The sequence below is a fragment of the Candida oxycetoniae genome (genome assembly GCF_023343755.2).
Source record: "Candida oxycetoniae strain CBS 10844 chromosome Unknown scaffold65, whole genome shotgun sequence".
In the NCBI taxonomy this organism is placed as follows: domain Eukaryota; kingdom Fungi; phylum Ascomycota; class Pichiomycetes; order Serinales; family Debaryomycetaceae; genus Lodderomyces; species Lodderomyces oxycetoniae.
Window position 1 is genome coordinate 28,086 of NW_026055383.1, and position 25,043 is coordinate 53,128.

Here is a 25,043-nt window from a genome sequence, read left to right on the forward strand (position 1 = left end):
TAAAATCCAAAACCTATAGGAATACCGTGTTTTATACCCTGGTATTTATAAGAAATAAATCAACTTTATTTCAAGTATAGTGACAGAGTTTCAAGAATGCTTAATCTCTTATGGTACTTTCACAATTTTTAGCTGGTATTAACAAACAAACCAAAAAAAAAAAAAATAGGTCAAAAATTAAAAAAGGATCAACGCGCGTCGTTTGGCGATGACCACTGTCGTTGTACCTGTTGTTGAGTAGTGAACAATGAATACTAAGGTGTTGAAAGTCGATGTTAACTGAAAACCAGACGCTAACCCAAAGGGAAAATGTGGAGTAAAAAAAAAAAAAAAAAAAAAAATTGCAGTTGTGAAGACGACTTAGATTTGTTTTGTCAATGATGGGGGATATAATTGTACTGTACGGTACTTTGTTCTCCATCTCGCCTTATATATATAAAAACTCATTCTCTCTTTTTAAAGAGCCCTTTGCTATCTTTATGAGATGTATCATAAGCTTTAGCTCTTCATCTCAACTTTTTACCTCGTGCAATTTTTATGATAAAATTTTGACTTTGTGTAATTTAACCCTAATTTTAAATCACAGTGACACAAAGTTGATATCTTAACTACATTTGCTTAATTAGAAATCATGCCCAGGGCTGCAACATTATAAGGCAGAGTTTAAGCCTATTAGAAAGTATAAAAAGTAGGGTAATATTAATTATACAACCAAACCCTTGTGATGATAATCTGAAAGGCAACATCAATATGATTATAAGAGTTGGCTCATCTCTACCTCTCTTTTTTTTCTTTCTTTTTTTCTTTTTTTTTTTTTTGTCTTTCCTTTTACAGTGGGTCTTATGTAAATTAAGCTCAAACGTTTAAAGTGGTATATTTTAAAGTCACTGTCCAGAAATGCAGCAGTCAGCCAGAAATATAGTAGTATTATTCAGTCAGTCAATTCTCGTCAATCGGTCAGTCAGTCATTTTTCCTTGTTTGCTTGTTTGTTTACTCTGAAATTCGTACAGACAGACATTTTTCTCTATTTTTGATGTGGTGTAACTTTGATTACAAAATCTCATCAGCATTCTTTAATTTAGACAAGTTGATTCATCAGCATTCTCAATTTAGACATATTGTATTGGTAATTATATGAGTGTGTGGGATGTGCCTAGATGTTAGACTTGTTCCCAACCACTTGGTATATGTTAATTATAATTTAGTGTAATTTAGTTTAGTTGATGGTTTTCTTTTTGATGTCCATACTGATATTCATGTTAACGCTGTTTACAGGGAGTCACCTTAAAAAAGGTCCTATTGTCTTGTCTTTTTAGTCAAATGTACCTGAAATACCTGAAATATTGGTATATTTTTTTTTCTCTATAAATGATTTTCAAGAGTGTTTTTATTTTTGCCGTTTTTTCTCGTTTTTTTTTCAATTTTGGCCATGTTTGATTTACAAATTGCATTACTAGTGGTGGTTGATACCACTGGTTAGTATTCACTAAATAAAGTGTGACTAGTATACCCCTTTCTTTCGACCTCTAATGCAAAGGTCAGCTTTGTTCTTTCTCTACCTCTTAAACACAATCATACAAAATTATTACACAGCATACAATTATGATATACACAATAACGTTGTCAATTGATAACAATTAGCCGATCCAAAAAAAAAAAAAAAAAAAAAGGGAAAGAAATATAAATTCGTTGAAAAAAAAAACCGGAAAAAANTTTCAGTGATCAATCCAAGCTACATCAAGAGAGAAAATTAAGGAAAGTTACATTTTCGACTGAGTTGTAGAAATTTCCTTGTAGTGATTAGTTTTGGATGAATTTTCTTGTAGTGATTAGTTTTGGATGAATTTTCTTGTAGTGATTAGTTTTGGATGAATTTTCTTGTAGTGATTAGTTTTGGATGAATTTTCTTGTAGTGATTAGTTTTGGATGAATTTTCTTGTAGTGATTAGTTTTGGATGAATTTTCTTGTAGTGATTAGTTTTGGATGAATTTCCATGTAGTGATTGGTTTTGGATGAATAAAAAAGAGAAAGAGACTGTGATAGGCTGAGATAAACTAATACTACATAAAGCAAAACATGTAGGCTTGATTTGACTTTCTTCCATTGCAGAAAACTTTGAGTGATGGTAATTCATTTTGACAAAGTTAAAAATCTGTCTAGTCTATTGTCAATTTTTTTACATGTGTATTTAAACAAAGCAAAGCTATTAAAAGCTTATACAATCTCACAAATTGCTATCCAAACAAGTCAAAGAAACAAAACCAATAGGGGGTAAAAAAAAAGAGGCTAGGATTTCAGGTTATTATTCATCCAAGCACAATCAGTTTTCTACTATAGAAGAAGTACAAAACAAGATGAGGACCCTTTATTGTTATTGTTATTGTCATTGTTATTATTATTATTATTGGTGGTGGCATTATTATTAAATGACGCTTGGTAGCGACCAACCAGGATAATACAAAGATCTTTTAGTTGTAATGTCGATATCCAGATACCCTAAATAACAGCTTATATTCCACAACTTTAAGCTTATAGAATTATATATGGTTCATGGTAAAAATACCTCTAACCCTTAAAACTGCCTAAGACTGTTTTTTTTTAAAAAAAATCTCTTTGTTCTTTCTTAGCTATAAACAAGAAGGACCATCTTGATGTTGCTTAAGAAATGCGATTTCTACTCTGAATTGTACCAATTTGTATGTAACAACAGAAGGTCACGAGCAACACTGACTATCTCTATAGCACTATTGAGCAACACTGACTATCTCTATAGCACTATTGATACTCAATTGTGCTCCACTATCTCGCTCTGCTCGATAGTGACTAGTGGCACTTAAGATATTTACTATCTAAAGATATCAATATACCTATTTAACTTAGATTCTTTTAACAGGCATCAAAATCAAGTTTTCATCCATCATTTGTTCTTTTTGTTCATAGACTATTTAACAACGATGACCAAAAGTGTCTGCATTACAAAGATCAATTATTCTCGTATAATAAAATTATCAATGTGACATTACATTCTCTTGATCTCGCTCAAATTCAATTGATCAATATATATATATATATACATAAACAAATTAGAGTACGGCTTAGTCCCATGTAATTCCCCAAATCTCATGTCTATGCTCATGAAACTACGTCTCAAGGAGCTCGACACTTGAACCGGGATATTGCAAACCTTGGATCGACCAAGGAAAAACAAGAGTCACAATAGAAAAAAGAGGAACAATTTTCCAATAATGCCTTTCTAAGAGATTCAAATTTGATTTTTTTTTTTTTAAGAATCATTACTGATTGATATATACAACTTAAACACAGATACGGTCACACCCTGCAACCTTTCTGCCCCGCATATCTTCCAACAAAATAATCAAGTAGCGCATTAGGGTTCACCTATTATTAACTCTCTATACGCTATCGAGCGGAACGAGATAGTGGACCACTGACTAGTGACACTAGTAATACTATGTAAGGGGGAAAGAGAGAGGTGATTCCCGTCACGCGTTGCCTATCGTCCATCGCCATTGCTCATCGCCCCATCCCCTGTTCTTCGTAGCCACGGTCTACCTCTATCATCCCCCCTCCCTTTTCCCCCTCAACCAACTGATAACCATTAATTTTTTTTTTTATTCTACTTTGTTTAATTTGACTTCAATTTTATTCAACATCTTTAAAATTGAAAACATTGAGAGATTGAGTATCCATATAACCTCAGAGAAACTTTGTTGCTAGACGGCTTGCCGACTCTACACCTCTAGCTATACTCTCTTTTCAAACAAGTCAAGTGCAATTTTATCAACACATTTTTTTTTTTTTCATCATCTATTTAATCTCTTTCAAAACTCTACAACTTAGCTTTATCACCCAATAATCCCTTAACCAAAACATCTTGCATTTGGTTAGCACTATCAACTAAATACCATTTCAAGTGATCAGATTTCAATCCGTTTCCTTTCTTACAAGAAATATGAACATGGATCCAATCATTGTTGATCAAATAAGCTAATCCAAATCCATCATCAATCACTTGTGACCAACCCCAAGATTGGAAGAATTCTGATGGTACTTGCGATGACGATAAATACCATGTCTGAGAATATGTAAATATTGGATCTTGGAATATTTCAGGAACAGGCTCTCCTGGTTTCAACATTGACTTCAATCCAAACAAATGACGATCTACCCCTTTTCCATCTGCTGCTTCTGATAAGTAAGCCACATGCTGCTTGGTGGCTGCTTGGAATGTAGCTACTTTTTCTTCAATAGTAGAAGTTGGATCAGTCCATGTTTCAACAAACTTCTTAGACTCATTTGAGACAGTTCTTCCAGTTTCGGTTCTTCCTTTCAAAAATTTTCTTGTTGCTGCTGATTCATAAGTTGGTCTAACTTTACCAGTGAGTTTGTAATAAGCCAATTGCATCAACATTTGAACATAAGCATCTGGTGAAGTTTTGAATTTCTTAATCAATCCTTTACCATATCCGTAATGTTGAAATATTTCTTCGTCATGAGAAGCAATAGTCTCATTGAATTTGGCAATTGCTGAAGAAATATTAGCTCTTGTTGTAGGATTATAATCAAATTGCAAAATCTCTGCTCCTCCCTTAATTCTAGGAGCTACACTAGAAATTTCAGAAATCAATTCTTCAGGATCAGTTTCTGCAATTTGTTTCAAAACAGTATTATTTAATTGAACTGTTGGAGTAGCATCCATTCTTGAATGTTCACCAAGGAACCCAGAATTACCATTTGCACTAACGAAAAATTCCAAAGGTTTGTCAAAAAATCTATTTTGACCATTTCCATGCCAGCAATTCTTTGATTTTTCTTCAATAGTAATTGGAGTGTTTTCATCTAAGCAAATTACAAATGTCGAGGCAAAAATATCTGTTAATGAAGCTTGATTAATTGGCGACTTTAACAAATTTTGATAAGCTGATAACCATTCATCTCTGTTTAATGAAGTTAATGCACCTAAACCAATACCCTTTGGTGTTGGATCATTTTTCACCTGTTGCAAATAGCTATAAATTTGGCCCTTACTCAACTTTTCACCTTGTTCATTATGGGTTGGAACCTTGTAGAAATTGTTTTTATAAATAACAATGAAAAACCGATTTGTATCAGGATTGTAATGTTGAGTGATATCTGAGCCTGGAGCTGGTACTCTTGAGTTGTTGAACATGTATCTGAAAGCATTCATACAAAATGGATTTCCCTTAATTACTTCAGGCTGCAATGTTTCGTTCTGGACCTTTTCAGCAAATTCAATAGTATAGTAAGCTAATAAAGTAGCCTTTAACAATTGATCATGACCAATGGTATTTTTCAAATCCTTGTGTGAGAAAAAATAAGAAACAAAGGGAACAATAGGATCTCTATATGACATGTAAGCATAATCATCCCAGAATTCAGCCAACCAATTATCTTTAGTTTTAGCAAATTCATTTAATCTCTTTTGTAAAACTTCTCCAAACCCACCTGGCTTGGTAAAAGTTTCAACTTTGGCTTTTGATTCTGCCAATTGTTGTTCATTTAAAAACGGTTCAATCGTCTTGATATATTTGGAAGCAGTTTCTTCTAAATTTGGAACCGGCAATTTGGGTAATTGTGATTGAAACTTATAAGTCTCACCTTTAGCAGAACTTGAAGAAAATGGTTTATGAAGTAATACAGGCATTGTGACTATTTGAAAAGCTGACGACTTAAATAATAACTGTGGTTTAGCAATACTAGACTTCAACATCTGATTATCTAGAAACGAAACCCTTAAATATATATTAAAAAAAAAGGAAAAAGACCAAGAGGCACTATACCAAAAAGTTTTTCTTCTCCCACTTTTTCAACAAAGGACTAAAGGACAAAGGATATAAACTTGAGAGGGAAAAAAACTATTCTATTTATATCAAACCCGTATCAAGCCTCTTTTTTATTTTTTCCTTTCGATATAATCTCACCCCTTTTGGTTAATGCACCCACGAGTATTGAAACAATTAAACGAATAAGAAGGCGTTTCTTTATTAATTTTTCACTTTTTAAAAAACTCCGTTATAGTGAAAAATAAATACCATCTTATGATTTTTGTGGGGAAGAGAAAGAATAGTATTGATGTATGGATTTAGGGTAATACGAAACTTGGATATTTGATGCTACCAGGTGTTTTATAACCGAGGCACTAGAAAATAATACGAGCAACACTATCGACACTATCGACACTATCGAGCGAAGCGAGATAGTGTTGTGACAAGCTACTAAGTATTATATCGAGCGAAGCGAGATAGTGTTGTGACAAGCTACCAAGTATTACTATCGAGCGAAGCGAGATAGTGTTGTACAAGCTACTAAGTATTACTATCGAGCGAAGCGAGATAGTGTTGTACAAGCTACTAAGTATTACTATCGAGCAAAGCGAGATAGTGTTGTAACAAGCTACTAAGTATTGCTCCACTATCGAGCGACACTATTGACACTATTTTGCTCGCTCTGCTCGATAGTGGACCACCATTGACTAATACTAATATACTATGCTATCTCATAGATCATCCTAATAATCTAAGATTTATGATACTACCTGGTGCTATGCAACCGCGGTACTAGAAAAAAAATACAAAACACGTTTGGTAGCATTACAATCAGTCGGTGTTGCTTTTCCTTTTTAGGACAAACACTATCGAGCGAAGCGAGATAGTGTTGTAACAAGCTACTAAGTATTACTATCGAGCGAAGCGAGATAGTGTTGTAACAAGCTACTAAGTATTATATCGAGCGAAGCGAGATAGTGTTGTGACAAGCTACTAAGTATTATATCGAGCGAAGCGAAATAGTGTTGTGACAAGCTACTAAGTATTATATCGAGCGAAGCGAAATAGTGTTGTGACAAGCTACTAAGTATTATATCGAGCGAAGCGAAATAGTGTTGTGACAAGCTACTAAGTATTATATCGAGCGAAGCGAAATAGTGTTGTGACAAGCTACTAAGTATTATATCGAGCGAAGCGAAATAGTGTTGTGACAAGCTACCAAGTATTACTATTTCGCTCTGCCCAATAGTAGAGCACAATTGACTACCGCTCCTAAAGGAAAAGAATAGCAAGAGTTGAATTGATCTTATAGAAAAAGAATAGAAAGAGTTGTTGAAGGAAAAATAACAATCTCGATGATTTTGACCGAGGAAAAAAATTACTGCTTGATAACCCTGACTATGAAGGAAATACTGAATATATAGGAGTAGCTGATAGTAAAGGAGTAGCTGATAGTAAAGGACTAATAAAGAACTAGCTGATTTCACTAAAGGACTAGCTGATTATGTTTTGTAATCATGAATGAGGTCACGTGATAAAAAAGGGAAAGCTCAAAGGACAGTAAAGCTGACAGTAAAGGACTAGCAAACAGTAAAAGACTAGTTAACAGTAAGAGACTAGTTGACAGTACAGGACTAGCAGACAGTACAGGACTAGCTGACTGTAAACGACTAGCAGACAGCACAGGACTAGTTGATTGTAAAGGACTAGCTGATTGTAAAGGACTAGTGACAACGCAGTGTGGTCCACTATCTCATAGATCATCCTAATACTTTAATTGTGAAGCTACCAGGTGCTATACAACCGTGCCACAGAAAAAAAATACGAGACACGTTTGGTAGCAATGTGATCGGTCGGTGTTGCTTTGCCTTTTTAGGACAAATGATCTAAGGGGCCAAGATATTTTTATAGATAAGATATCAAGTACCCTATCGACACTATCGACACTATCGACACTATCGAGCAGAGCGAGATAGTGGAGCACAATTGAGTTGACACTATCGACACTATCGACACTATCGAGCAGAGCGAGATAGTGGAGCACAATTGAGTTGACACTTTCGACACTATCGACACTATCGAGCAGAGCGAGATAGTGGAGCACAATTGAGTAGTGACACTTTCGACACTATCTCGCTCTGCCCGATAGTGGAACACGATTGAGTAGTGACACTCTCGACACTATCTCGCTCTGCCCAATAGTGGAGCACAATTGACTACCGTTCCCAAAGGAAAAGAATAGCAAAATTTGTATTAATGTTAAAGAAAAAAGTACAATCTCGAGAGGGGAAAAAATTACTGTTTGATAACCCGATTATGAAGGATAGGCTGACCATAAAGGAAAAGCTGACCATATAGGAGAGTTGACCATAAAGAAGAAGCTGGTTTTAAAGGAGAAATTGACTATAAAGGAGAAGCTGGTTTTAAAGGAGAAATTGACTATAAAGATGAAGTTTATTATAAAGGTGAATCTATCCAAGTTACAACTAATGAAGCGATATCCCATTAGTTGAAAACAAAGTTTTCAAATCGAGGATTGAGACCTTGACTAATTGGCCTCACCTTATCCCCACTTTATAACCCTATAGAGAAAGTTCAAAAATGTTTCAATTTCCATGTGTAGTCAATGGTGCTCCACTATCTTGCTTTGCTCGATAGTGGAGCAGCACTTTGTAATTTGTTAAGACATTGACTAGTGACACCATCTCATAATACCTTTCATCATTTATCCCTTTTTTCTCTTCTTCGTTTTACCGCCGAAGATTTTTTTAATTTTTTTTTTTTTTTTTTTTTTTTTTTTTTTTTTTTTTTTTTTTTTNTTTTTTTTTTCCCCCAAAATTTTTTTTTTTTTTTTTTTTTTTTTTTTTTTTTTTTTTCCGAGTCTGTTCTACTATGAATATCATCACCATTGGAATATACTTTATTGGACAAGCCCTACTTGTAAAAAGAAGCCTCTCGTCTCCCTTTTCTTCAAATGGACAATAATGGCTCTACCTTGGATCCGATATATCTCGGCAATATTCTTCTTAATTTGGTATATTGTCATCCTCTTAGTAGGTTACAGTGGATTTTTTGAAATATTAATAAAATTTAAAAATCGTAAAGTCCTACCATTGAAAAAGAATAAGGACAAAAACAACAACAACAACAACAACAACAACGAGGAGGAGGAGGAGGAGGATGAAGAGTTGGCAACACTTGAAGGAGTTACGATAATCCGGCCTATCAAAGGAATAGATCCGGAGCTAAGTTCTTGTTTAGAATCATCATTTTTGCAAAACTATCCAAGAGATAAAATTCAATTGTTGTTTTGTGTAGATAATCCCCACGATCCAAGTATACCACTTATACATAAGCTAATCCAAAGGTACCCTACGATAGATGCTGAGATATTGATAAGCGAAAATTACAATGAAGAATTGAAAATAAGTCTGGATCACTATGGTCCTAACCCCAAAGTCAATAATCTAGCTAAAGGTTTTAAAAGAGCGAAATTTGATATCTTGTGGATTATGGATAGCAACGTTTGGGCAAGTTCTAATATATTGAGAAATTCAGTTATTACGTTAAATTCAAATTTGAATAATGGCAGAAGAGTGAGTAATAGTAGGCCGGTGAAATTAGTACATCACGTTCCATTGGCCATATACATTGATGAACCAAGCTCCACCACCGGCAGTAATAATGCAATGAATGACGATTTTGAGAATAGAGTTACTCCAGTTGCATCGGATGAGGATTTCTCGGATACGTCCCAAGTTTCCCAGCTAACAAACAGAAAAGTATCCAAGTTATATTCACAATCAAAATCAAAAAACTCCATCAACAATAAAAAGAAGAAGGAGCTGGGGATAAAAAACATAGGTGCTAAATTAGATGAAATGTTTCTTCATACATCGCATTCAAAGTTTTACGTTTCATTAAATAATCTTGCAATTGCTCCGTGTGTTAACGGAAAATCCAACATTTATCGAAGAACAGATTTGGATCAGTCAGTCAAACTTATTCCATACAAGGACTCGGAATTTTTTCGTGACGCCAAGGTAAAACAGGATGCTTATAAATATACTAGGGAGTCAATTGCTGGAAATGCAATAAAATTATTTGCAAGATATATCGGGGAGGATAACATGATCGGTATAGCCTTGTGGGAGAACTGTAATGGTCGTACTGGGCTTACTGGCGATGTCGTGATCCAGCCGCTTTCTTCCAAGGATAACTATTCCATAAAAGATTATAGCCAAAGAAGAGTACGGTGGTTGAGAGTTCGGAAATATATGGTATTATTGGCAACTTTGATTGAGCCATCAACAGAATCGATAGTATGTGGCATATATGGAACATACGCCATTTCCACATTATTCTTACAACAACATCCTTGGTTTTCATTACGGGTGTTTTTTGTACATATGCTAATTTGGATGGCTACTGATTTTGTTCAGTATAATATTTTGCGTCATCACGTTAAGCATCAAATGAATGATATTATATATTTACCTCAGTGGATGAAAAATATTCATATGGTTTACCCAACTAAGGGCTTTTGTGTATGGTTGTGTATTTGGTGTATTCGGGAGATTTTGGCCTTACCTATATGGATTATTGCAATGTTTGGTCATGAGATAGATTGGAGAGGTGCTCCTTTTAGGATTAAGAAGGACTTGACGGCGGAAGAATTATAGAAGGAATAACTTGAAGAGAAAAGGAGATGCGAGTAGATAGATGATAATAGAGAAAAGGAGGCTGACAGTATAGAGCAGAGCGAGATAGTGGAGCACCACTGACACTATCGAGCAAAGCGAGATAGTGTCGGTGGCAGCTATGTATATAAGAGTTCAGTATCGGTGGCAGCTATGTATATAAGAGTTCAGTATCGGTGGCAGCTATGTATATAAGAGTTCAGTATCGGTGGCAGCTATGTATATAAGAGTTCAGTATCGGTGGCAGCTATGTATATAAGAGTTCAGTATCGGTGGCAGCTATGTATATAAGAGTTCAGTATCGGTGGCAGCTATGTATATAAGAGGTATCGGTGGTAGCTGTGTATGTAAGAGGTATAGGTGGTAGCTGTGTATATAAGAGGTGAGTGTCCTAAAAGTCAAATCACGTGATCTTAATTTGAAACTGAGACTAAAAGCTTTGAAGGAAGATTGAATTGAGCCCCCCTGAAACTGAAAAATTGCGACACTAACGACCAGAGCGAGTTGGTGGAGCAGCACTTTGTAGTTTGTTAAAACACTAACTAGTGATACTATCGAGCAGAGCGAGTTGGTGGAGCACCATTGACTAGTGATACTATCGAGCAGAGCGAGTTGGTGGAGCACCATTGACTAGTGACACCATCTCGCTCTGCTCGATAGTGTCGATAGTCGATAGTGTGACAGATGTAGCCAAATGCAGCCAGATGTAACCAGGCAAAGAAAGAACATCAACGACAAGAACAAAAAAACGCGCCATTTCCTTATAATATGATTCAATGATATCGTACTATATTTTGTTTTAAAGTTACTGAAAACAATAGAACAAACTGGTGTCATAAGTTGATTCATTTGCAAAGTCTTGTCCTCACCATCTTACAATCTCAATCTTACAAGCACAATTTACTCCCTTCCTTCTCTTTTCGTCCTATTTATCATTCACCATCCTCCTCATCTCTTTCTTTCTCTTTATTCCCTAGCATTGTTTCATTGCTGAGTTTTATCTCATACACGGGTTTTAGCTCTGCTCGATAGTAATCCCTCGACACGGGTTTTATTCGATAGTAATCCCTCGACACGGGTTTTATTCGATAGTAATCCCTCGACACGGGTTTTATTCGATAGTAATCCCTCGACACGGGTTTTATTCGATAGTAATCCCTCGACACGGGTTTTATTCGATAGTAATCCCTCGACACGGGTTTTATTGTGCTCCACTATCTGGCTCTGCTCGATAGTAGATCTATAATTACTTTAATCGGTAAACTTTCCTTACCCAGATCAAACAAGTAAAGCATCAGGGAAGGCATTAGGGAAAGCATTAGAAGGAAAGCATTAGAAGCAAACATTAGCAATGAAGCATTAAAAATACAAAGGCTTTTGATCAAAGTTGTAACTGTATACTAGTAAATACCTTTACATCTAAAAAAAAAAAGACAAAAGTGGAGAGCTTACTCGAGTAATCTCTATTTCAATATCAATCCCCCCCCATTTTCCAAACTACCCCTGCCACCTCATCCAATATCGTCCACCCCGGACCTCATCCACCCCGGACCTCATCCACCCCCAACCTCCTCCATCATATTCCCCTCCACTTCCTTCCCCCTCTTAATTAGGTAAGAAAAATAAAGTCAAAAAAAAAAAAAGAGCTTAACAAGGTATTTCTTCTTTAGGTGAAAATCATAAAAAATTTTCGTGTCACAATTGGTGGCTTCTTGTTTAAAGGAAAGCCAAAGAAATTAAATAAAGAGAGAAGAGAAGAAAAAAAAAAAGGGTAACCTTTGTTAATTCACTTTAGAACTTGGTAAATTGACTAATTGGCTAATTGGCTTTGGCTTTGGATCACTACCAAAGAAGATTGCAGAGCATCAAAAATTATCCCGCTATAACCACCTATTTTCCTTACCACAGCCCTTTGCTCACTCACCCTGATCACGTCCTGTTGTGTTGCTCACTTTTGACAGATATCTATTGGCAAACATCCCCCCCCCCTCCCCCCTCCCCCCGGCTACCATCTTTTCTCCCAAGCTTTACTACACGTGCACTTTTATTCACTCATTGGGCTTCTGAGCTTCTAGGCTTCTAGTTGGATTTACTCATTGTGGGCTTCTAGTTGGATTTGACTCATTGTGGGCTTCTAGCTGGATTTACTTTTATTCACGTATTGGGCTTCTAGGCTTCTAGTTGGATTTAACTCATTGCGGTCTTCTAGGCTTCTAGTTGGATTTACTTTTATTCACGCATTGCGGTCTTCTAGGCTTCTAGTTTTGTTGGTTTGGCTTGGATACGATACCAAGGTTTAATTTTCCAAAATTTTTCCAACTATGTCAGAGATAATGACCAGCTCGAGTCTATATAACCCATCGCCAACAAGTCATACTCATGCTCATGCTCATGCTCATGCTGCAGCGGCTTCGGCTTCGGCTTTGGCTGCCGGTGGTGCTACTCACGACTCCCAAAGACAGCGCGAGGTTTGCAAGAAATGTAACCAATTAATTATTGAAGGACACGCTTATGAGCTAGGAGAGGACAGATGGCATATTGACTGTTTCAACTGCTCCAAATGCAATACTTCGCTAGGATGTAACTCGAATTTTTTGGTGTTGGGGAATGGCAATTTGATCTGCTCTAATTGCTCGTATAATTGCAAGCAATGTGGCAGGAAAATTGACGATTTGGCTATATTAACAGGCGACCAAGCTTACTGCTCGACTTGTTTCAAGTGTCGCTCGTGTAAAAACAAGATTGAGGACTTGCGGTATGCAAGAACCTCAAAGGGGCTATTTTGTATGGATTGTCATGAAAAGTTGATGGCAAAGAAGAAAAAGTACGATGCAAAAAAGAAACATTTGGCTTTATTGCAGCAGAAGCAACAACAATTGGAGAGAGAAAGAGAACGGAAGAGAGAAAGAGAAAGAGAAAGAGAAGCACTGGAACTTCATAAAAAGTCCGGTGCCAATAACTCCAAGAATAATCTAATTCAATCGCTAAACAACCCCGGTAGTTCAAGAATAAGCATTTATGACCAGGAAAACAACTCGGTGTCCTCAATTAGTTCCAAGACCAAGAATAAAACAAAGACATTACCATTACCTCCCACAATTAATGGAGGAGCCAACTATTCCCAAAAGGAAACCCCAAATCCAAGTGGAAATGTTACAACAATTACGACATCATCGTCATCATCATCATCACCAGCAGCACCAGCAGCACCATCAGCACCATCATCGACATCTTTATTACACCCAGCTCACTTTTCTCAAGAAAAAGTTATGCACAGCACCCCTCATGCAAGTAAAAATTCACCGATTAGTTCAAATCATATCCAGGATAACCATGTTTCCAATCAAGCGGAAAATGACTTTTTAATTGAAGAAGTACAAAATCTTTCAGATTCAGATTCAAACGATGAAGAAAAACACATTGCAAATGGAACTACTTTAAGAAACAAACATTCTCGCACAAGACTGATGAATCAATATTCAACTCCAACAATGTCAATGGACCAATCAAGTCCATTAGACTCGACTGAAATAAGTGACGAACATACAATTCATATGGAGATTGTAGGTACACCATCAGATGGCGACTATTCAAGCAATCAATCACAACAAGTCAATCAGTTGAAACCAGCAGCCGACGTCACTCCAAAAGCAGCCCTAAAAAGAGAAGAACATCAACAACAACAACAACAACAACAACAACAACAACAACAACATCATCATCAACATCAACAACAACATCATCGTCAACAACTGTTGCTGCTGCTGCTGCTGCTGCAACATGGAGATGTCAAGAGTAAGAATCTACTTATCCTCTCTCCAAATCAATACCATGATAATGAATTTCACAATACTACAATAAAATCACCAATAGTTGAGACACCGGGTACACTAGTTAGTCGAAGCTCGAGTCTTCAAAGCGTTACTAATATAAAACCTCAAACAATGACAGTTGAGGAGTTTTCAAGGTCAACTTGTAGCTCTCCATTTGCCAAAGCAAATAGACAAGCTAGAGTGGTGGAAACCAATGATGATATCTTGACGGACATTGGTGATGGGAGCGATATAGTACCACAGATTGTGAGTACACCGCCACAAAAAGAACCAAACTCCAAAGGAAATAGCTCGGCAAGCGGCGCCGGAGGACCACCAATCTCTCTAGCTTCACCACCACCAAAACTACCATTACCAAGTACACCTGTTAAGAAAAAGGATCCGTTTGGTGGCTTTGGGTATAAATACGACGAGTCAGCACCACATGGACTAGGATTAGAAGGAGTTTCATATGGAAACTATGAAAACGAACACGATTCTAGACTTAACTCGTGGAGACATGTAGACAATAGACATGAAGATGAAGTCTTTTTTAGACAATCTCATAATAAAACTGGCATTCCAATAACATCACAGAACGTTTTAGGTACACGAATAATCGGCAATATAACACCAGCAGTAACGAATTTGGAGCAAGAGCAAGAATCATCTTCATCGCAGCAGCAGCAGCAGCAGCAGCAACAACAACAACAACAACAACTTCCGGCTCTGTCCAAAGAAGGCAGCAACAACATACTTCGTACCACTTCCTTGATTCGTAATTTAAAGCATAAACGTTCAGTTTCGGGTAGTAACCAATCTACTAAGTTTGGATTCTTTAAATCACCCCGAGAGGAAAGTAATCCAAAAGCACCAGGGGGACATTCACGTCACATCTCTGATGGGTCAATTGCAAGTACTGTATTGAATAATTATTTTGCGCCAGCTCATTTCAATGGGACTTCGCCAAATAGTCATCACACACGACTGGTTTCGGATTATACAACAATGATAGGCGAAGGAGAGCATTATGATACGAAAATGATGAAACACGAATTACAAAAATTGGCAAGTGACAAGGAACTTGTAGATCATGATTTGAAAAGATTAAAGAATGAAAAAGTGAAATTAACCGAGCAATTGAAAAGCCTACAATCTAAAATAACCGAGGAGTCTATTAGATATGATAATTTGGTTGCTGAGATTAGGGAATTGGAGGTCAATAAGGTGAAGTTGATTGAGGGGAACAAAGAGTTAGAGGCCAATAAGTTCAAGTTAGTTGACGAGAACAAGGAACTAAGTGAAGGGAACAAAGAATTAGAGTTGAGGAGGTTAGAACGGTCTTCTAGTATGGACACTGATCAGTTTGATACAACTACAGTAACAAATGCTACTAGTTTTGTATCGGGATCACCAATGAAGGATCATAGACAGGATGATCATCGGAATTATCAACACCAGCAACAGAATCAACAGATGTCACAACAATATCATGGTAACATCAACCAGCCGGGTTTTTCCTCAACTGCGCAGCCTCAAGCAACTGAGGATGAGCAAACGCACAAAGCAACAAGGTTGAGATTTTGGAGGCGACCAAAAGCGGGAACACCTCAAATTGTCCTTACTAATATCAATGATAACAACAACAACAACAACAACAACAACAATAATAATAATAATAATAATAACAATAATAATAATAACAACGGTAATAACAACAGTAATAATTCAAATTCAGGTTCAAGTTTGAGAATTCCAAATAGTTTTTCATCACAAGCATTACGTATTTCAGCGAACGGTGGTGGTGGCAATACTACAGGCAACAATGGTGTGGCGTCAGGAACAAGTAGTGGTGGTAGATTCACCAAGTCAATGTCATCAAACATTCTTGATTCCTTCTTGAATGTATCTGGATCTGGGTCTGGAAGTGGTAACGGTAGTGGCAGTGACAATAACACGAGTTCCTCTGCTGTGCCGTTATTCAATTCAACAATTCAAAAAAGATCAGAGTATGAAAAGAGCACAGTCCCATTTATAGTCACACGATGTCTCGAGGAAGTGGAAGCTCGAGGTTTGGATTACGAAGGTATTTATCGAGTTTCAGGAGGTAATTCATCCATTGCAACTATAGAGAATTTATTTGCCAGTTTAAACCCGCATTCAGTAAACTCGTCGTCTGATGAGAAGCAAATGGCAAAATTAGAAGATCTTTTAACCAATGGAGATATCAATGCTGTTACGTCAGCATTGAAACGATATTTACGAAAATTACCCGATCCATTGATTCCATTTACGTTTTATGATAATTTCATTCAAATTGGGGCAAATAATACGAGTGTAGAGTACAAAATCAGTGAGCTTTCAAGACTCATGAAGAAACTCCCATCAGCAAACCAAGCTGTGTTGTTTCAATTGTGTACTCATTTACAAAAAGTCAATAACATGAATCATTTGAATCGAATGGGATATAAGAATCTTAGTGTCGTTTTTGCACCTACTTTGGCCAGAGACGAATTAGGAGATCGTGAAATGACTGATATGGGGTCTAGGAACGATGTAACTGAATTGTTGATGCGAGAACAAGAAAAGATCTTTCAATAAGGAGAGCAAATAAGCGGCGGGGAAGAAGGAGAAAGAGAAGGAGAAAGAGAAAGAGAAGGAGAAGGAGAAAGAAAGAGAAAAGGAGAAACGAAAGGGAGATTTGTATGTATGTATATTTGTCCTGATTTATAAATAATAAAAATTGTTGTTTTTTTTTTTATTTCGATAAATACTTGAATCGACTTGTACTTTTATGAACCTTACCGGTTTATTGGTTTGACCATCTCTCGATTGATGGTCAATAGCTCAAGCAGTTTTCCATTTTTTTTTTTTTCTTCTTTTTTGTTCCTTGCTTTAATGAATATCCTTTATCTGAGGATTCAGAAACATTTCCAATTTCCTGTTGCCAACCCTCAATAGATGCTCAATAGTGCTAAACTGTTTTTTGGGTAGATCTTTATATTTGTGGAATTCTTCTCTAATATACTTTTTCCAATGTCGTTGTGTTGCTATTGGTTTCGTGTATGATGTTTTTAAACAATTTTTGTAGAGATGTAATACATCTCTTTGTAGACCTGATAGTCTTCTTGCCATTGTTAGGAAACAAGCCGTGTGGATGCTGTATAGTGTGTGTAGATACCTGTAAATGCTATGTAAATGCCCGTAAACGCCGTGTTGTGTAGTAGCTATTTAGAAGAATTGGTAGGATTACCTTGTAAATGATAAAGCATTTGCTCAACTTGTCAAACAAGGTTGAAATTTTTTTCTCCGATGAGATGAGATGAGATGAGATGAGATGAGATGATTGAGGAATGTGATTGATACAAGTGAGGATATATCTGGGGGAGTAGAAAGCGGGTACTTTGAAGTAGAAAGCTGGTACTTTGGAGTAGAAAGCTGGTACTTTGGCTAAGCGATGACCTAAAGGGTAAAGATTTAGATCACAAGTAGAGGTTTGTGTGTAGAAGTAGAGGTTTAGATGAGAAGTAGAGCTTTAGATGAGAGGTAGAGGTTTAGATGAGAAGTAGAGGTTTATGTGTAGAAGTAGAGGTTTAGATGAGAAGCAGAGGTTTAGATGAGAAGCAGAGGTTTAGATGAGAAGCAGAGGTTTAGATGAGAAGCAGAGGTTTAGATGAGAAGCAGAGGTTTAGATGAGAAGCAGAGGTTTAGATGAGAAGCAGAGGTTTAGAAGTAGAGGTTTATGTGTAGAAGTGTAGAAAGTGGCTGTAAAGGAGTGAGAGCAGCTGTATGAGTACAGGAGTAAAAGTATCGAGGAGTCGGAGTAGGAGTAGAAAAGTAGAGGAGTAAATGTGACAAGAGAATAAGAGCTGGGGTTGGAGTAGGTGTGGATGTAGGTATATACTAGCAAGCGAAATGAGCTAGTAGAGCAGCATTTACTAGCGACGCTATCGACAATATCGACGCTATCGACAATATCGACGCTATCGAGCAAAGCGAGATAGTGAGCAGCACTTTGTAGCGACACTGACCGTGTGGCTGCAAAGGTGTAGAGGAGTACAGACAAAATCGAGCAGAGCAAGATAGTGGAGCAGACTGACTAACTGGTGCCGACACTATCGACACTATCTCGCTCTGCTTGATCGTGGAGCATTCTGACTAACTGGTGCCGACACTGACTACACCGACACTGACTAGCGACACAAGAGTAGAGGGCGGGAGTGGGAGCAGAAGCAGAAGTGAAGGGGTAGAGAGTAGAGGTGTAGGAGGAGAGTGTAGGAGTAGAATAGTAGTGGTGTAGGAGTAGAATAGTAGTGGAGTGGGAGCAGAAGTAGTGGTGTAGGAGGAGAAGTAGTGGAGTGGGAGGAGAAGTAGAGGAGTGGGAGGAGAATAGTAGTAATACAAAGTGTTTCTCCACTATCTCACTTCGCTCGATAGTGTTGATGCAGAGTGTTTCTCCACTATCTCACTTCGCTCGATAGTGTTGATGCAAAGTGTCGCTGTAAAGATCTGCACCCAAATCTTGACCTCCTTCACCATTCAAGTTTCCTTTTGAAAACAAAAGAAATTTGTTGAAATTCATTTTGAGTTAAGAATAAACACGAATGGCAGTTGGATCTTACAAATCTCAATTGCCCAATTTCAACATCTATTCTAAAGAGCAATTGTATATATAGTATATCTATATAGAATAAGAACCTCTACAAGATACCTTCTTATACTCTCTCACATCGCGGTAGTTTCCCGCGCCTACAAAACTACCGCGATTATTCGCTGTAACTTCCCCAGTGAGTCTTTGTTGAAACAACTTGTTTTATACAACTTCTTCTTTGATTACCCACTAGACTTGAAGCACTACCTTTGTCTACACACATTGACACATAAACTCTTTGCTCTCTCTACATACATTGACACTTTGACTCTTTGCTCTCTCGACACACATTGACACATAGACTCTCGCTCTCTCTGTTTGTTCAATTTCCTTAATTCTTTCCCTCCCTATTGGTTCAAACTCTTTGATTAGCTTATTTTTCCATTGACTTATCTTTGATTGACTTGTCTTTGCAACTTTTTTCCCACACATCAACGCCATTGCTGTCTCATCGTGGTGGTTTTTCTATCCAATTGGATTAAAATCGTTGATTCATCGCTACAAACACAACAACGTAAAATTGTAAAATTTTACAAAACAAAAATTACCAACGAGTTTTCAACTTTGATTCATTATTCAACCATCGGTAGGCAAAGAAACTTTTAGCACCGACACCCGCATCAACACCAATACCAGCACCCAATACCAGCCCCCAGAAGCAGTACCCAATACCAGCCCCCAGAAGCAGCCCCCAGAAGCAGCACCTTTCAAAAATAGAGCAACTAAACAACTAAACTAAACAACAAAAACAATAGTTGACGGCTCTTACTTGGTGATTAAAAGAGCAATATACCTGGCCAGTTGATCTTTTCGTCGAGACAAACACTTTTTTGCCCCCCTGCCCCCTTTTTCGAGGCAGAAGTACTACACTATTCCACTACATCAGGGATTCATCGCCATTTTTCAATTTTCATTTTTCATTTTTCATCGTTCATCTTTCATCTTTCTCCCCTCCTCCCTTGGATAAAGTGGGTTTTATTCAAATAACTGCCACTTCAAATGGCTCATACTATTCGAAAAAATGTATTCCAGCACATGAAGACGCCTACACCGTCGGCATACGAAGTTCCATCGTCACCAAATATCCATAATCTATCGCATCTATCTAATGTCCCCCAAAACCAGTCTGATCTGTCGGAACTGGCTGCTCCCGAAGTGAAAGTTGATCCATTACCACATCCTCCTGAGCCTCAAAAGCAATCGATCCCATTGCCACAAGTATCAATAAATCAACAACGACAACACCCACAGCCACTGCAACTGCAACTGCAACTGCAACTGCAACTGCTGCAGCAGAGAACTATGTCAGACGAAGAACAGCAGTTGGCTACTAAACTCAAAGAAACATACAAAAACATTGTCAACTATGAAGAAGTTGTTCAAAAAAATTGCATAGAAATTACATTGAAAATAAATCAAATAACTACAAACTCCAATCCCAGTTTGGTTTATGGATCGCAAATTGTTAACCAGAATATAGCCAGTTCACTTAACTCAAACTCATCTTTAGCATCTAGTTCAACTCGGACCTCGGAACTACTGAATGATTTATGGACAGTATACCATCACAATATTACTTTATTGGATAATTACTATGATTTTTTGGTAACTTCCCTAAAACCATCGTCTAATCAAACACAATTCAAAACAGGTAAAAATATAGTGGAATTGTACAAAATACCAAGAAGAATGTGGGTCTATGGAATAGTTGGGTTCCTTGAAGTTTTGAAAAATATAATGGGTATTTTTCAAGATCATGAAATATGCTCTTGCTTTATATCCCATTGCTTTAGTATCATTTCTAATTTAACTGACCCCATTTTGGAAATGGAAGGATGGTGGGCTGAAAAATTGGGAGATTTGTCTCGAATGGCTATTGCATTATATGCATCTAAGTTTATTGATTGGAAAATTAGTGCCGAATATTGGTATTCAGTGGCTATGCGGACACTTTATGGACACGGAAAGATTTATTACCACATGTGTACTGTACAACAAGATAATTTGGATGCACTTGTCAACATTGGTAAATCAGTCACTTGTCGAGACCCGTTTGTGCCCACACAACATTACTTGAGATTGGTAGTAGAAAACATCTGTACCCAACGAAATATCTTATCACTATTAGAGTTGCCAATAATAGATTTTATAAAAATTCACAAAGTTTTATTAAGCATTTACAATGGACGAAACAGCGAAGGATCATCGGCAGAAAATATTCACGATTCACAATTGCAATATGGTATTGATTTGGTTACTCGGTACGGACTCACTTTTGGTTCTGATTCTAGTGGTTATAATTTTTTTACTAGGGAGATGTATCCAACAACAATAGCAACAACAGGAACAACAGCGGCAACAACAACAACAGCAGCGGCAGCAGCGGCAACAACGGCAACAACAGGAGGTATTAACATGTCTCCTGAAAGTGCTAATCCATATTACCAAAAATTGCCTCAAAACTATGTACATGCATCGCTAGGAGGATCTCCTTCAATGGTGCTGCAACACCCAAGTGCTACAAATACATTGGAAAAGATGAATTTTTGGTTTAATAAGGGATCCCTTTTTGCTATTTCAAATATTAATCACTTGATTGGTTTTGGTGATGCAAAGAATCCATTTGCAAAATTATTTGAGTTACCCGAAGCATTAAAAGAAAGAAAGGATAAAAAGGACAGAAAGAGGAAAACAAGAAGTGTTTCACAAACGGAGGAAATAATCTTATCTAATATGGGGACAAATAGCGGCATCGATGGACAATCAGTGCTTGCAGCTCATTTACACAATTATGACTGGTTTTATAGTTTACAATTTATAAACAAGTCAGTATTGGAATTGTCAATGAGGATTTTGAACCATTATTTGGTGGGACCTAAACAAGCATCAACTGGACATGTTATTGTTTGGCTTTATTTTTTAATAAGCGTTGGTGAAGCAACAAAGAAATACGTTGTTTCTCAACAAATGATTCACTGGTTATTCAAGACATTGTTTCCTTGGGAATCATTAATTAATTACTTAAACTCATTACTAGCATTTGTCAAGAGTAATCCTAAATTATGCGCATTATATACTCAATATTTACAATTGTCCTACATTTCATGGTTTTGTGAAAATGAGTTTTTACCTGAGGTTTGGAAATGCTGGGGTACATTGTGGTTTGATTTTATTAATGAAAAGGGGGACTATACTGACTTGGAGGAAGCTGGAGTAAGAAATAATAATTTATTTGACTTGCCAACATGTGGAACGTATCCTATTGTCAATATGCCCACCGATAGTTGTGACGAGAGGTGCAAAAACAGGATGGAAAATGAAAATGACGAAAGAATAATTAGAATCATTCTCTTGGCAAGGACAATTGCTGATGAGTATGGATTTGGATTGGTGCGTACAAGTACAGAGTTTAAATTTGACGAACAAGTATATTCTAAAACGATGAATGATTCATTTACAGAAGAGTTTTTATCAGATGTAAGGTTTTCACAAAATAATTTTATTCAACCAATATCAGTGGAAAATCTCACTATGGAAACAAATAGTGGTTTGACATCTTTGCAAAAGGATGAACTATGGTTTGGTGGGTTGGATAGTCATTTATATGAAGATGAGAATCTTGAATTGGAAGATGACATTATCGACGACGACGACGATGATGTTGAGGAGGAGGAGGAGGAAGAAGAAGAAGAAGAGGAAGAGGAAAATGAAAATGAAAGTGGACAAGTTGGAAGAGGAGTTGGAGGAAACAATGAGGCACACATACAATATGAAGGAGACTACGAAGCACTGCAACCTTATTCGCAACTCCCCCATCGACAGCAATATCCAAGAAACACTAATGGTGCTGAAGAATTTTACAATGATAGCTTTATTGGTACCCCAACGGACCCACTTTTCTTAAGTAACATGAACAATGACGAACTCGAGGGTAATTTTGGAGACAAAATAGACAGTAACATCACACATGTGACATTGGACACAAATATATGGTTAAAGCATTGTGGAAGGATTTATAAATGTGTCAAGAATGGAGTATTGAAAATCACTATTCCTTTAATAGTTTTCCAAGAATTAAGAGCATTGAGGAAATCAGCGGAGGCAACAATTGCAGATGCAGCAACTAGATCGGTAATTATAATTCGTAAACTATACCTGACCAGAGAGATCATTCCTTTGAGCTTTGACGGGACAGTAGCCCTGGATATTAATGAGACCCTTGAGTTCGAAAATAACTCCAATTGGAGGTCGAATGTCGATGAAACTATACTTCATGCTGTTAATGAGTATGACGAATTAGGTAAAAGAACAATGAAGGGGCTCAATCTTAGACTTTCACCATATACTAGGAATAGAGATCACGCAACGCATTTCGATAATGAGGATTCTTACCAGCAACAACATCAACATCAGCATCAGCTACTATTATTACAACAACAACAACAACAACAACAACAACAGCAGCAGCAGCAGCAACAACAGCAACAACAGTTTTATCAGCAGCAACGTCAACAACATCAAAACCAGCATCATCAGCAACAACAACAATATCAACAACAACAACTGCACCAACCACTTCCTCCTCAGAACCTCGCTTATGTGCAGATGTTATCAAAGAAAGATTCCAAAGAACCCCCGGTATTAAACTCGCGGATGGCCAAGTTATTCAAATATTGTATTTTGATTACAGACGATCGAAATATGAGACTAAGAGCAAAGACAATTGGATTAGCATCATTTCAAAGCAAATGGTTATTTAATCAATTAGAAGCAGTATTTTCCGATAGATGTATAGATTGAGGATACACCAAAAAGAACAGAAATATACAAAAAGAGTATAATAACTATAAAGGAGGGAGGATGATGTAGTGAAGCGGAGAGAGGAGGTAGGGAGGAGAGAAGTGATGATGTAGTGAAGCGGAGAGAGGGGGTAGGGAGGAGAGAAGTGATGATGTAGACTAGCAAGAAACTCTAGTACCAAAGGAAGCTACAAAGAGTGAGTATATTTGCCCTGAATATAACTTGAAGTCTAAAATTACCGTTATTGTAGCTTTTGCCTTTTACGAAATTGCATTCATAGGCAAATGCAAAATATACAAATATAATTACAATTGCAATTACTACAAATACAAAAACAATTGCAAAAACAATTACACAATCACTCTAGACTTCGGAGCTTGAAAGCTCGAGAGCTCGCCAGTTTCATATTAACACAATGAGTCGCAACTTGTCAATATCTCTCAGAAATGTTCAAGTATGAACGCTCAAGATTACACAATGGTATGATTGCCTATTTGGCTAAATGTTAGGTGATAATGTGAAAAACACACTATACTTGGGCCCTTTCCAACAAACCTCGTTGATAAGAAAGGACCAACATATATTACGAGAGAGACCTCACCCCGCAAAACAATTTTTAATGCCATATCTTTATCTGTCTACAAAACAATTTTTAATGACATATCTTTATCTGTCTACAAAACAATTTTCAATGCCATCTATATCTGCCTACTTTCAAATGTAACAACTAGCGAGGAAAATTTCAATTTTCCAGTTGGTATTATATTTTAGTTTCCAGAATAGGGAAAATCTTATGACCAAAACCCGTGTGTAGCAGTGACATGTCTAAACTAAAATAAGAGTACTGTAGTTGATAGTGTTTTTGGGAAAGGGATGAAAAGATAGGCGCGCAACGGTGGTGGGAAAGGGGGGCTAGAACAAAATGAATACCGCGCCTAGGAATTTTTACGTCGCAATTTGAAGACTTGTGGTGCAATTTAATAGGGGCCTAGATTCTGTACAAAGACGCCGATGCGGGACTACACGACCAGCCCTCTACACTACATAGGGTTCCAAAAGCAACAGGGAAACCAGGAAGAAAGTGATATAGAACGAGATGGTATACATAATAAGATTTATTACCAGTTATTATAAAAGCCATGAGCTTATGCACCTGGCTCTGCGTGTCATTTTTCATTTCTTTTCTCAATTTGGAACTGGTTATAATTTTTTCTTTCTTTTTTTTTTTTTTTTTTTTTTTTTTTTTTTTTTTTTTTTTTTTTTTTTTTTTT

The 25,043-nt window shown here is 36.9% G+C and overlaps 4 protein-coding genes across 4 annotated transcripts; 3 read left to right on the plus strand and 1 right to left on the minus strand. All coding sequences in view use genetic code 12, as the record gives it.

The window, feature by feature from the left end:
* Nucleotides 1-3,852: 3,852 nt before the first annotated feature.
* On the minus strand, nucleotides 3,853-5,754 carry CAT2 (carnitine O-acetyltransferase; the record flags this gene model as incomplete). The annotated part of the gene is made up of 1 exon (XM_049323057.1): nucleotides 3,853-5,754. The coding sequence occupies one exon, from the start codon at nucleotides 5,752-5,754 to the stop codon at nucleotides 3,853-3,855; it is 1,902 nt and encodes a 633-aa protein (XP_049181059.1).
* Nucleotides 5,755-8,793: 3,039 nt separating this feature from the next.
* HSX11 (Hsx11p) lies at nucleotides 8,794-10,491 on the plus strand (the record flags this gene model as incomplete). The annotated part of the gene is made up of 1 exon (XM_049323058.1): nucleotides 8,794-10,491. The coding sequence occupies one exon, from the start codon at nucleotides 8,794-8,796 to the stop codon at nucleotides 10,489-10,491; it is 1,698 nt and encodes a 565-aa protein (XP_049181060.1).
* Nucleotides 10,492-12,830: 2,339 nt separating this feature from the next.
* On the plus strand, nucleotides 12,831-16,922 carry RGA2 (Rga2p; the record flags this gene model as incomplete). The annotated part of the gene is made up of 1 exon (XM_049323059.1): nucleotides 12,831-16,922. One exon carries the CDS (start codon nucleotides 12,831-12,833, stop codon nucleotides 16,920-16,922), a length of 4,092 nt encoding a protein of 1,363 aa, XP_049181061.1.
* A 3,049-nt stretch (nucleotides 16,923-19,971) lies between these two features.
* KGF56_001889 (uncharacterized protein) lies at nucleotides 19,972-23,772 on the plus strand (the record flags this gene model as incomplete). The annotated part of the gene is made up of 1 exon (XM_049323060.1): nucleotides 19,972-23,772. The coding sequence occupies one exon, from the start codon at nucleotides 19,972-19,974 to the stop codon at nucleotides 23,770-23,772; it is 3,801 nt and encodes a 1,266-aa protein (XP_049181062.1).
* Nucleotides 23,773-25,043: the final 1,271 nt, after the last annotated feature.